Genomic DNA, 13,085 nt, shown 5'->3' with positions numbered 1-13,085 from the left:
GACTTCCTATGGCATAGCCTGATTGTAAGGAGCGCTTCCGGCTGCCTTGGACTACTAATGCACAAGCCAGCCTTCCGGGTCTGAAGTCATCCTCGCCTCAGGCCCCAAGGAGCGGGCGGCTGCCCTGCCCTGTCCTGCCCAGCTCCCAACGCGGCAGGCAGCTGCGGCGCCTTCTTGCTCCGTCCGGGTCCAGAGCTCCTCTTCGGCCAGCTGCCCCGACATCAGGCGGCTCCCGGACCCTGCGATCTGTGCCTGCGCCAGCAGAAGAGCTCCCGAGGCCCGTGGGCATTCCCTGGGCGTGGTGCCTGTTCTTCCTACTCCTTTCGGTGAGTTTAGGGAAGAGGGAGATTTATTTTTTTAATCCCTTCGTTCATTCATTAATTCGTTCATCCTTGTAATTCTTTCCAAAACCAATTGTTGAGGCAGCACAGTGAAGTGGTTAAGAGTGCAGATTCTGGAGCCTGTCTTGATGTTTCCCCATGGCCGTTTGTGACAGTGGGCCTCCACTTCCACATATGAAAAATGGGGTAATAATAGTCTCTACTTCATTGAGTAGTTGGGAAAATGGAATTAAATAATTAAGGCAGCCCTGGCCGGTTTGGCTCAGCGGTTAGAGCATCGACCTGCAGTCCGGAGAGACCCGGGTTTGGTTCCCGCTAAGGGCACGTACTTGGGTTGCAGTTTGTCCCCGGCCCTGGTTGGTCGTGCGGGTGGCAGCCACTCGATGTGTCCCTTTCATGTCGATGTTTCTCTCTCTCTCTCCCTCTCTCTCCCTCCTACTCTATTAAAAAATAATAATAATAATAATAATTAAGGCAATGTCCGGCACATAGTAAGTACTCAGTAAATTCCGTATGTTACTGTGAGCCAGACACTGTAGGAAGATCGTGGTTTTGAGAGATTGGAGACTAAAATTAGTTGAGATATGTACTGGTTTAAAACCAGGGATAAATGCTGTGATGGAACATGCAAAGTGCTGGGAGAATGTAATGGCGAGCACGTGCTGCTGAAGTTCTGGCGGCCACCTACTGCGGAAGGCCTAGAGGACATGTACTGCAGAGCTACGGAGGACGTGTACTGCGGAAGTTATGGAGGACGTGTACTGCGGAAGTTATGGAGGGTGGTGACTAAGCTGTACCTAAGAATGAGTAGCCCTGGCCGGTTTGGCCGGGTTAGAGCCGCTTTGTTGCGGTTAGAGCTCTGCCCCTGAACCAAAGAGTATGGGGTTTGATTCCAGCCAAGGGCACATACCTCGTTGCAATTCCTCCCCAGCCCGGTTGGGGTCGTGTGGGTGGCAACCAATCCATGTGTCTCTCTCACATCCATGTTTCTCTCTCTTTCTTTCTCCCTCCCACTCTGTCTGAACAAAAATGAAAAAATGTCAGGTAAGGATAAGAAAAGAAATACATATGTGTGTGTGTGTGTGTGTGTGTGTGTAAATATATATATACACACACATATATATCCTTGTGTGAGGATTAAAAAAAAAAAGAATGAGTACAAGTCGCCCTGGCCTGTTTGGCTTAGCGGTAGAGTGTCTGTTACAGACCAATGAGTCCCAGGTTGGATTCTAGTCAAGGGCAGGTACCTTGGTTGCAGTTTGCCCCTGGCCAGGTTGTGCGGGAGGCAGCCAGTTGATGTGTCTCTCTCACGTCCATGTGTCTCTCTCTTCCTCTCTCTCCCTCCCTTCCACTCTATCTGAAGATAAATAGGAAAATATTCTCAGGTGAGGATTTAAAAAAAAAAAAAAAAAGAATGAGTGTAAGTCTACCAGGGATGTGATGGGTGGCAGGGAATTTCTGGAGTCACTTTGGAAATTCATGGCATTCTCAAAAAACTGAGTAGTATGATATTGTTATAACTGAGATAATTTCCTCCAGGAAGCTCCCCTGGACTTCCACTGCACCATGTCTGTGCCTCCAAAACGGCACTTACCACACATTTTCATATTGAAATGTTTTTTTCTCTCTCCCTCACCTCGGATCAGGGATCTTGCATTGGTCTTTGTCTCCTTCCATAGTGCCTGACATTTGATAAATGTTTGTTGAATTTGAACAGACATATGAGCAATGAATCTGGAAAGGTGGGTGAAAGCCAGATTGTTAATTTTGTTGAATGGTAAGCCAGAGAATTCTGATTGGCTTTTTCCAATAGGCAATGGGAAACCATCAATCTGAGCTTTTAAGGGTAAGTCTAGCAGCACTGGAGAATAGATTAGACACAAAGAGAGAATGGAGGAAGGGAATACCAGTGAGGAGTCAGCAGAAATCTCTCAGGTTCTTCCTACATGTCAGAAATTGAATGCATTAAGACCATTTAGATTACTGCCTAATACATGTTCCACCAGGACTAAAGGGTTCCCATATGTGACACACAGAATGAGAACCACTTCTTCCTATTTTTAACTCTACTCCCTTTTTTCTTACTAACCCAGAACATATGTGTCACGATACTATGAGAAATATTCCAGGTCTCATTTAAGTAACTGGCTTTGCAAATTGTTCGGGATTAAGAATGATGATAATTCAATAGTGAGTTAGTGGAGTGAGATGGATACTATAACCCAAATTCCACCTTGTAGTTCAGTCCAGTAAAAATTGTCATCATGTGTGGTTTGAAGACTGTCATCTAACAGTTGTATTTCTCTTAATTTCTTCAGGGAGAATATCCTTGGTCCTGCAGTGTTGCTGACATTCACATTTTTCTAACTGGTCTTGAATAGCCTACTTTTTATGTAAAGAACGACTAGACTTCATATTTTTCACTTCAGAAGACTATAAGCTACAGTTGCCAGAGAGTTAAAAACACTACTTTTAGGATACCATTTACATTAAACTTGAGAGCACTTCCTTTCTTATTCCAAAATGTTGAGATACTGGGGAGAGATACCAATCTCATCAAGCCAGACCAATAGAAGTTCCTTTGATTTGCTGCCACGGGAGTTCCGTCTGGTGGAAGTACATGATCCACCCCTGCACCAACCCTCAGCCAACAAGCCCAAGCCCCCCACTATGCTGGATATCCCCTCAGAACCATGCAGCCTCACCATTCATACCATTCAGCTGATCCAGCACAACCGACGTCTGCGCAACCTCATTGCTACAGCTCAGGCCCAGAATCAGCAACAGGCAGAAGGAATAAAGACTGAAGAGAGTGAACCTCTTCCCTCTTGTCCTGGGTCACCTCCTCTTCCTGATGACCTTCTGCCTTTAGACTGTAAGAATCCCAGTGTACCATTTCAGATTCGGCACAGTGACCCTGAAAGTGACTTTTATCGGTAAGCTAAGGCTTTGCTATATCTTACTTTTCTCAAGAAAATCTTTCCTACAACCCTGTTAAGCATATAGTAGCATTTCCATGAGAAATCTGAGAGTAAGAGTCACTGACTTGCCCTGCCCAATTTAGCTCAGCGATTAGAGCATCGGCCCCACGGTCCAGAAAGTCCTGGGTTTGGTTCCCACTAAGGGCACGTACCTCGGTTGCAGTTTGTTCCGGCCCCACTTGGGGTTGTGTGTGAGGCAGCCACTTGATGTGTCCCTCTCACATCGATGTTTCCCTCTCACTTCCTCTCTCCCTCCCACTCTATCTGAACAAAAATGGAAAAATGTCCTCGGGTGAAGATAAAAAAAAAAAAAAAAAAGAGTCACTGATTTGGCCAAAGTTGCTCAGGTAATTAATGGGACATCTAAGACTTGAACTCTGATCTTCAAAATCCAAACTCTGTATTTTTTTATTTTTCTGATGCAACATATATTTATTAAGTGCCAGCTATGTACCAAGCACTTTACTAGGAGCAAGGCAATACACTGGTATGTAAAACAGGCCAAGGCCTCATAGCCCTCAGAATGCAGTCTTTCTCTTTCATTTAAAATGTATATTATGGTCTGGCTGGTGTGGCTCAGTGGTGCACCCACACACCAACAGGTCGCCGGTTCAATTCCCGGTCAGGACACATGCCCAGTTTGTGGGCCTAACCCCAGTGGGAGGCATGCAGGGAGGCGACTAATCAGTGTTCTCTCTCATCGATGTTTCTCTCTCTCTCCCTCTCACTTCCTCTCTCTCTCAAATCAATAGAGGGGGAAAAAGTAAAATATATATATTATAGCCTGACCAGTGTGGCTCAGTGGTTGAATGTCGACCCATGCATCAAGAGGTTGTCAATTCGATTCCCAGTCAGGGCACATGCCCAGGTTGTGGAATCCCCAGTAGGGGGCATGCAGGAGGCAGCCTATCGATGTTCTCTCTCATTGATCTCTCTTTCTCTCTCTCTCTCTCTCTCTCTCTCTCACTCCCTCCTTTCCTCTCTCTCTAAAATCAATGAAGAAAAAAATAATTCTAAAATGTTTATTATGGATTTAGCTCAGTGTCCTCAAATTGAGATTCATGGACTTGTTCTGGTATTATTAGGAACCCACAAGTTCTACATAAGAATTTTTTAATTGTGTACTTTCATTCTGATAACATAGTTTAAGAAATAATAATATAAAACATTCTTGATCCTTGCTACTGAAAATCTGGTTGAAGACTAGCAGCATCAACATCACCTGGGAGCTTGTTAGAAATGCAGTCTCAGGCCCTACCCAGACCCACTGAATTAGAATCTTCATTTTAACAAATCTCCAGGAGATTCATGTGTGTATTTAAATTGAAGAAGCCCTGCTCCAGGTGCTCTGAATGACTGATTTATAACCTGGTACTACTGCTAGATTTCAGTGTGTAAATTTGCATGTGGTGCCAAATAAGTACTTTTTTTTCATTTTGAAATTTGTCAGACCTTCAGAAAAATTTATTTATTTATTTATTTTAATTTTTTTTTTCATCCTCACCTGAGGACATTTTTCCATTTTTTGTACAGATAGAGTGGGAGGGTGAGAGAGGAAGAGAGAGAGAGAGAAACATCGATGTGAAAGGGACGCATCGAGTGGCTGCCACCCGCACGACCAACCAGGGCGGGGACAAACTGCAACCGAGGTACATGTACTTAGCGGGAACTGAACCCGGGTCTCTCCGGACCGCAGGCTGACACTCTAACCGCTGAGCCAAACCGGCCAGGGCGAAAAATTTAAATAATAGTACAGTGAACACCTAAGTACCCTTAACCTGGATTCATCAATTGTTAACATTCTGCCATATTTACTTTCTCCCATATGTGTGTGTACACACAAATATATATACACAAACACTTTTCCCAAAAATATTTTAAAATTGCAGACATCACAATATTTCATGGCTTAATTCTTCAGCTTATCCTAAAAATAAGGAAAGTTTCCTACATAATTCCAATGTCATTATTACACCAAAGTAAATGAACACCAATTAAATTATATCATAATAAGCCCATATTCAGATGTCTTCAGTTGTCCCCATAATACCTCTTATAGATAATTTTCCCCAATCCAGGACCTAATAAAAGATTCATGCATTGCATTTGATATTATGCCTTTATAGTGTCTTTTAAGCCAGAACAGCTTCCTCCTTTTTAAAAAACATATTAATCTTTTTAAAATTTTTCTTTATTGATTTTAGAGAGAGAGGAAGGGAGAGGTGGAGAGAGAGATAGAAACATCAATGAGAGAGAACATCGATTGGCTGCCTCCTGCATGCCCCCCACTGGGCATTTGGCCCACAACCTAGGCATGTGCCCTGACCAGGAATCAAACCAGCGACCTCTTGGTGCATGGGCCAATGCTCAACCACTGAGCCACACTGGCTGGGCAAAAATATGTTAATCTTTTTTTAAGAGTTCAGGTCATTTGTTTGGTAGAATCTCCCACTTACTGGATTTGCTGATATTTCCTCAAGATTAGATTAGATGAGGTTAAATTTGTTTGGCAAAAATTCTACATATGAATGTTATATATCACTTATTGCATCTGCCTATTGATGATAATAGTACTATTTTAATTATCCTAATCGAATGAGAAGAGAAGAGACATAGACTTATGTAAAAGTTGCAGTTGGGCCAAATGAAGGCTAGATGATGTCATGGCGAAGTCTTTGGAATAGTGATGGTGGGAGGAATAACTGTGTAATTACATGGATGGCACATATTCTTATAGAGATGTCCAACTTAAAAACACTTGCTGTGTAGCCATCAGTACCATTTTGAGGGCAATTTAGTTGTAACAAAATAATATTGTCCATCATATTAAATTGATGTTATTTAGAATTTTGCAGTTTTGTTAGGAAGCGCTATAAATATCAAAAGTTCGTACATAGTTTGTTTTATACATATTTAAGAAACTGTAGCCCTGGCCGGTTTAGCTCAGTGGATAGTGTCAGCCTGTGGTCCAGAGAGACCCGGGTTCAATTCCCGCTAAGGGCGCATACCTCGGTTGCGGTTTGTCCCGGCCCTGGTTGGGTCGTGCAGGTGGCAACCACTCGATGTGTCCCTTTCACGTCGATGTTTTTCTCTCTCTCTCCCTCCCACTCTATATGAACAAAAGGTGGGGAAATATCCTCGGGTGAGGATAAAATAAATAAAACTCAGAATTTAAAAAAAGAAAAGAAACTGTAACAACAATAATTTGCATCAGTTATAGGAGTACCCAAAGAATTATTTTCCTTTGAAACTATATAGTCCATATATTATTCAAGTAAATGAAATACTGGTTTAAGCTCTCTGTTTATTAGGCACTTCTGAGGCCTAAAGCATTTGGCACAGACACACTGGCCTGGAAAATGATGATGGAAATAGTAAATGAAAAGTTGTTGGGCAATTGGTTTTCTTATTTTCCAACTATTATGTGAATTTCAGTAGTTGCTACTGAGCAGATAATAATAGTCAAGTGGGTGAATAGTTCCTCAAGCACTCTTCATGCAGCAAGTGGTGACATGTGCCAAGTATGTACCAGGGAAGAGTAATTTTCTGTATCCTATTTTATTTTTATATATTTTAACTATTTACTTCCTTTGTCAAGGGGAAGCAGAGGATAGATAGGAAATTTCAGCAAACAGGTAAATTATTGTTAAAAGTTATTTTTAGGAGATTAGACAGCTTTTTGAAGTGTTTTTCTTGGATTTAGATTTCTTCACTAGTGATTAGGTGCAATTTGGTGTATTATGAAGAACATGGGCTCTGGAGTCAGAAGTTCCACATGGCACTTATTAATAATATCTAAACAACTTTTGGCAAATTAGCCCCTCTGAACTTCAGTTTCCTCACCTGCCAAGTAGGAATAATAATGTGGACCCTACCCATTTCACAGCATAGGAAAGAATAAATGCTTTGTAGGCTGTATATGTTTTAAATTGCTTTTATAAAATTAAGTTGCTTTTTCAGTTTTACAAATGGTCTGTTGCTATTATAGAAGAATCTCCTAAATTTCTGAAATGTCATATGCTGCCCAGCATGTCAGGAAACTATGTTCTAGTGAAATAACCTGAGCACCATTGAAAAGTGTCTGAGCTATACTGTGAAAATTAATCAGATCCTAAAAGTGATCAAAATTGAGCAGTTGGTATAAAAAGGAGACTTCCTTTTTATTGGATACCCTTTTATACTGTTTATTATAGGCATGTATTGCCTGTTCAAGCTTTATGTAATTGGAGGAGCTCCGAGATACGACTGGGGGTTGCTTGGACATGCCCTGACAGCAGCAAAGATGAAACTGGGCTATGTAACCTGAATAGAATTTTCCTGGAAAGCTAGGCCAGTGGTTTGATTGGAATTGTAAAACTTATAGGGAGACAGGACACGTCACCCTTTTGTAGGAGCACTAATAACACTACAACCACGTCTCTGCTTTCAGTGGGAAAGGGGAACCTGTGACTGAACTCAGCTGGCACTCCTGCCGGCAGCTCCTCTACCAGGCAGTGGCCACCATCCTGGCCCATGCGGGCTTTGAGTGTGCAAATGAAAGTGTCCTGGAGACCCTAACTGATGTAGCACATGAGTATTGCCTGAAGTTCACCAAGTTGCTGCGCTTTGCTGTGGACCGGGAGGCCCGGCTGGGGCACACTCCTTTTCCTGATGTTATGGAGGAGGTATTCCATGAAGTGGGCATTGGCAGTGTGCTCTCCCTCCAGAAGTTCTGGCAGCACCGCATCAAGGACTATCACAGTTACATGCTCCAGGTGAGGTGACCCTGTAGAGAAGAAAATAAAGATGTGTGGTCTAGGAATGTTCAGCAGGATGCCACAATTGCTGTAGAATGCAGAGCACAGGATCTTGGAACAGAGTAGACATAATCTACTTTCCTCATGGCCTTAGCTGGGATTCACTGGCCTCAGCGCTGACATGGCCATACAAAACAGTGAGGTGATACTGCCCAAAAGTGGAAAGGCAGGGAGAGATACCATTTTGGGTTAGAACCAGAAATATCTCATTTCTTCAACAGTTGTGGCCTTATGCAAGTCACTTGTTCACTATTTTGGTTTCTAAAATATAAGGAATTTTTAACACCCAACAAAAAAGTTTTTGCTAAGTAATCCAGATTTCCTACACCATTTATTATCCACCTAGGATACATGTTAACTGTTAGTTTTTATAGCCATAAATGTGATCTTTTGTCCCAGTTCTGATTTATCTTTGTCTAATTTTCACCTTTATATAACTTTTAATAATGACACACATGCACTCTCTACAAATTTTTTTACATGTCTATCATTTACAAATTCAAACTCAGCACCTTAAGCAGATTCCTTCCATTGGCAGAGGATGCTTTATTCATATCCATATCCATATTCATATTCTGTTGGCATTTCCATGACTATCCAACTTGTTTCTAACATTTCTTTGAAAAATTGTCTCTTACTTGCCAACAGATTAGTAAGCAGCTTTCTGAAGAGTATGAAAGGATTGTCAATCCTGAGAAAGCCACAGAAGACACTAAACCTGTAAAGATCAAGGAAGAACCTGTGAGTGACATCACCTTCCCTGTCAGTGAGGAACTGGAGGCTGACCTTGCTTCTGGAGACCAGTCACTGCCCATGGGAGTCCTTGGGGCTCAGAGTGAGCGCTTCCCATCTAACCTGGAGGTCGAGGCTTCACCACAGGCTTCAAGTAAGAGAAATCAACTTACTTTGATTCTGGGATCTGCCCATCTTAGTACTTTTTTGCATTATGGAGTAGTACTTTGAAGATGGAAGAACAAAAGTAGAAGTGGGCAGGAGAGTGAAAAGTCTAAAAACAACTATAGATCTAGAGATACCAACGTTCGTCTCTTTGTAATAACAGGACTAGTAGTGCAGCTTTACAAGCATGCTTTAGCCCTGGCCGGTTTGGCTCAGCAGTTAGAGCATTGGCCTGCATTCCAGAGAGACCCGGGTTTGGTTCCCGCAAAGGGTTGCAGTTTGTCCCCGGCCCTGGTTGGTCGTGCGGGTGGCGGCCACTCGATGTGTCCCTTTCACGTCAATGTTTCTCTCTCTCTCTCTGTTCCTCTCTCTCCCTCCCACTCTGTCTGTACAGGAGATGGAAAAATGTACTCGGGCAAGGATAAAAAATAATTCCTAGTTAGGATATAGATGCAATATGTGTTGTCTTGTTGATTATGAGTTAATTCAGCTGAACCCCTCTCCTTCCCTTACTATGTGTATTGGTCCTTTCTGGTGCTTGTACTTAGTTAATTAAGACAATTTCCAGATAGATGGAGGAGTGTTAATTGCTTAAAGATATTTGAATCATTGGGATTCCAGATAGATGGAGGAGTGTTAATTGCTTAAAGATATTTGAATCACTGGGATTCCTTGCTAGAGTAACGCAACAAATTGTAGCTAGAAGTGATTGAAAAAGTGCTACATGGGCAGCTGGCCTCGTCTTCCAGATAGATTGCTATTACCTTACAAATCAGGATGACTTGATCCTTAAGTCAGTTAGATTGCACATTAGTCTAGACACTTGGTTCTTTACAAATATAAATTGTCATTTCATCAGTGCACAAATGCTACAAACAGCAAATCCTCTAGTGTGGACTAAATAGAATTTGGTCAGGTTTTAAACTGTTGGGCAGAGCCTTTCACCATGGAAGAATAACCACAGAACAGTAAGTATTGCTAGAACACACAGAGGCAGGAGGACCTTGCTACAGACTTAGGGGCCATGTCTCTCTTCAGCAGTCTAGGAACCGCTGGCATTTTGGAGTAATCGTTAACTTTTCATAATGTCGGATAGGACCAGGGACCCAAACTAAAGGAAGGAAAACAAGACAGCCCCATTAAAGGAAGGACAGGCAAACAACTGAACTTGTGGATGAGAAGGGAATCTTTCTACATGCATGCAGTTTTACTTCCCTGGTTCAGAAAAATGGGGGTGAGGTGAGGTGGGGTAAAGGAGGGTGGAGGAGGTGGAAAGAAGATATTCAGCATTGGTCTAACTTTTTTTTTTTTAATCCTCACCCGAGGATATTTTTCCATTTTTCTTCAGATAGAGTGTGAGGGAGGAAGGAAGGGAGGAAGGGAGAGAAACATTGACATAAGAGAGAGACATCAATTGGTTGCCTCCCGCATGACCCCGCCCAGGACTGGGGGCTGGAGCACAACCGAGTTATGTGCCCTTTACTGGAATTGAACCTGTGACTCTTTGGTCCTTGGGAGGATACTCTAACCACTGAGCAAAACCAGCCAGGGCAGCATTGGTCTTTTTTTTTTTTCATTTATATTCAGATAGAGCAGGAGGGAAGAGAGAGAGAAACATTGATGTGAGAGAGACACATTGACTGGTTGCCACCCACACAACCCCAACCGGGACAGGGACAAACTGCAACCGAAGTATGTGCCCTTAGCAGGAACTGAACCCGGCCCTCTCTGGTCCGTGGGCCGATGATCTAACTGCTGAGCCAAACCGGCCAGGGCTGGTCTAACTTTTTGAAGCAGAGAACTACAACCATATTCTCCAGCCAAGTAGAGAGTCAGAATGTAAGCTGAGCTCAAAGGCCATCAGTCTGCCCTGGATCGTGTATATTCATTCTACTTTGTTCCAGCCTTGGCTTATCAACAGTTATATGTTTTTCAATTTTTAGGTACAGAGGTAAATGCTTCCCCTCTTTGGAATCTGGCCCACGTGAAAATGGAGCCTCAAGAGAACGAAGAAGGCAATGTCTCTGGGCACGGTGTGCTGGGCAGCGATGTCTTCGAGGAGCCCATGTCAGGCATGAGTGAAGCTGGGATACCCCAAAGCCCTGATGACTCAGACAGCAGCTACGGCTCCCACTCCACTGATAGCCTCATGGGGTCCTCCCCTGTTTTCAACCAGCGCTGCAAGAAGAGGATGAGGAAAATATAAAAAGAAGAGAGATTTTCTGTCCAAACCTACAAACCAAACAGAAAATCTGATAAATTCAAATTTGTTTCCATAGTGATTTAACTCTTAAAACACAGTGAATTTTCCTGAATTCAAGTGGAACTGGATTTAACCAAACAAGTTTGCATATTACTTTTCCATCCAGTTTTTGTAGTTTTCCATGACCACCAAGCCACCTTTCACAGGTATGTCATGATGCTGGGGTGGTAATCAGGAGACCAAAGCAGTCTCCGACGACTGTTATTACTGTGATTAGATAAGTTGCTTAGATTCTCTAGAGCCATTTCTCTTGCACAACTGAGAACACTCATATTCTTTGAACCACGTTGCAGGGCTGCTGGGAAGCCTGAGGTGCTATTAACACACAAAGCTGCACTTGAACAGGACTCAAGTACATGTATGCTGGTATCAGATGTTAGTTTTTTCATTTGATTTACTTCAGTTTTGGTTCAGTCATTGGGAATCAAGTACTGATACCAAACAGGAAATAGCTAAACTCTGCACGACGTATACATCAGTAGTCTCTAAAACTTTTGTTGCCCATGAAGTCTTATAAAATCAGTTCTGTGGTAACACAGCCTTTTTGCTTATTCAGACAGCCCTCTCCTATATCACCCACGTTATTTTCTTCTTGCTTCTTTAAATTTATTCCATCTGTCCTCATCCTTGTCTTTATTTCCACTCAGATTTTTAAAATATTTTCACTATGTACATTCAATTGTTTCATTTTCTCCTTTGTGGATAAAACGAACAGGACCTGTCGCAAGGACAGGCTTGTGCTTATTTTATTGTATCTGCTTGGCCATCAGAAGATAGCAGTCCATTCCTCTGCCAGAATTCTACATCTGCACATTGTGCTTCTACTGGATGGGCAGCCGCTAAAAAGAGGCTTTCCACTCAACGAACAACTCTGCTGTTGTCACTCATCCATTACAGTGCTGCCCTGCTTGGCATCTGGTAGTCTCAATCAGCATTTAATACGTAAATGACACAGCACTGCAATAATTAGGAGTAATTAGCAAATGTGTGCTTTATGCCTTGGTACTAGGTGCCAGCATGTTAAGTTCTGCTGGGTTTTTGGGTGCAGATTATAAATCTTGTGAAATTTAGAGCACTCCTTTAATCAAGAACAAAAATCAAGGCATGGCTTTAATTAATGCCTTAAATTTCCCAGGCATTGAGAATAAAGATTAATGCAGTAGCAGCAGGTGAGATGATCATCTAAACTGTTATCAGATCATTTATAAATTTGCTAATTGTACATCCTTGACACACTTATTTGAACCCTTCCTGTTCCAGGCTTAGCTTTGCTTTCCTTTTATTTATGAAAGTGGACACCAGTCAGTTTCCATAAGGTAGTCATCTAATATTTAGCTCATTCAATTAGGAAACATTTACTGGGTACCTATTATGTGCTAAATCATTTGCAAGGGATACAAAGATGAGTAAGACTTTGTGCCTGCCCTTAGGGAGTTTATAATGTAGGCCATACAAGTTATTCTTTAAGGAAAATGTAGTCAAAGGCACTAAGGAGAAAACCAGGTATGTTCAGAATTTTGTTGTACAAATGGTTTCCTCTTAAAGATTAGGTTCAGCCTAGCTGTTGTGGCTCAGTAGATTGAGTGTCATCCCATGGACTGAGGTCCTGTTGGATTCCCAGTCAGAGTACATGCTGGGTTGCTGGCTTGCTCCCCAGTAGGGGGTGTGCAGGAGGTAGCTGACGGATGTATCTCACATTGATGATTTCTTTTTTTTATCCTCATCCGAGGACATTTTTCCATTTTTTGTACAGACAGAGTGGGAGGGAGAGAGAGGAAGAGAGAGAGAGAGAGAAACATCGACGTGA

The 13,085-nt window shown here is 42.4% G+C and overlaps 1 protein-coding gene across 3 annotated transcripts in view; it reads left to right on the top strand.

The window, feature by feature from the left end:
* Positions 1-123: 123 nt before the first annotated feature.
* The window catches only part of SUPT7L (SPT7 like, STAGA complex subunit gamma), a 23,181-nt gene continuing 10,219 nt past the window's right edge, over positions 124-13,085 (top strand). Inside the window, exons 1-5 of one of the 3 annotated variants that reach the window (XR_004959648.1) lie at positions 124-326; positions 2,660-3,277; positions 7,752-8,076; positions 8,767-9,004; positions 10,959-11,424. Coding sequence is in view for 2 of the 3 variants with exons in the window: in XM_036262304.1 (XP_036118197.1) it covers positions 2,865-3,277; positions 7,752-8,076; positions 8,767-9,004; positions 10,959-11,221 (1,239 nt within the window). In the remaining variant the exon portion in view is untranslated. Of the gene's footprint in view, positions 327-1,010; positions 1,192-2,659; positions 3,278-7,751; positions 8,077-8,766; positions 9,005-10,958; positions 11,653-13,085 lie in introns of those variants that run through there. The other 2 variants (XM_036262304.1, XM_036262305.1) reach the window with 2 other exon arrangements.

The sequence above is a fragment of the Molossus molossus genome, unplaced genomic scaffold, assembly GCF_014108415.1.
Source record: "Molossus molossus isolate mMolMol1 unplaced genomic scaffold, mMolMol1.p scaffold_m16_p_15, whole genome shotgun sequence".
In the NCBI taxonomy this organism is placed as follows: Eukaryota; Metazoa; Chordata; class Mammalia; order Chiroptera; family Molossidae; genus Molossus; species Molossus molossus.
Note: the sequence above shows the minus strand (reverse complement) of the source record. Positions and strands in the feature narration are given on the sequence as shown.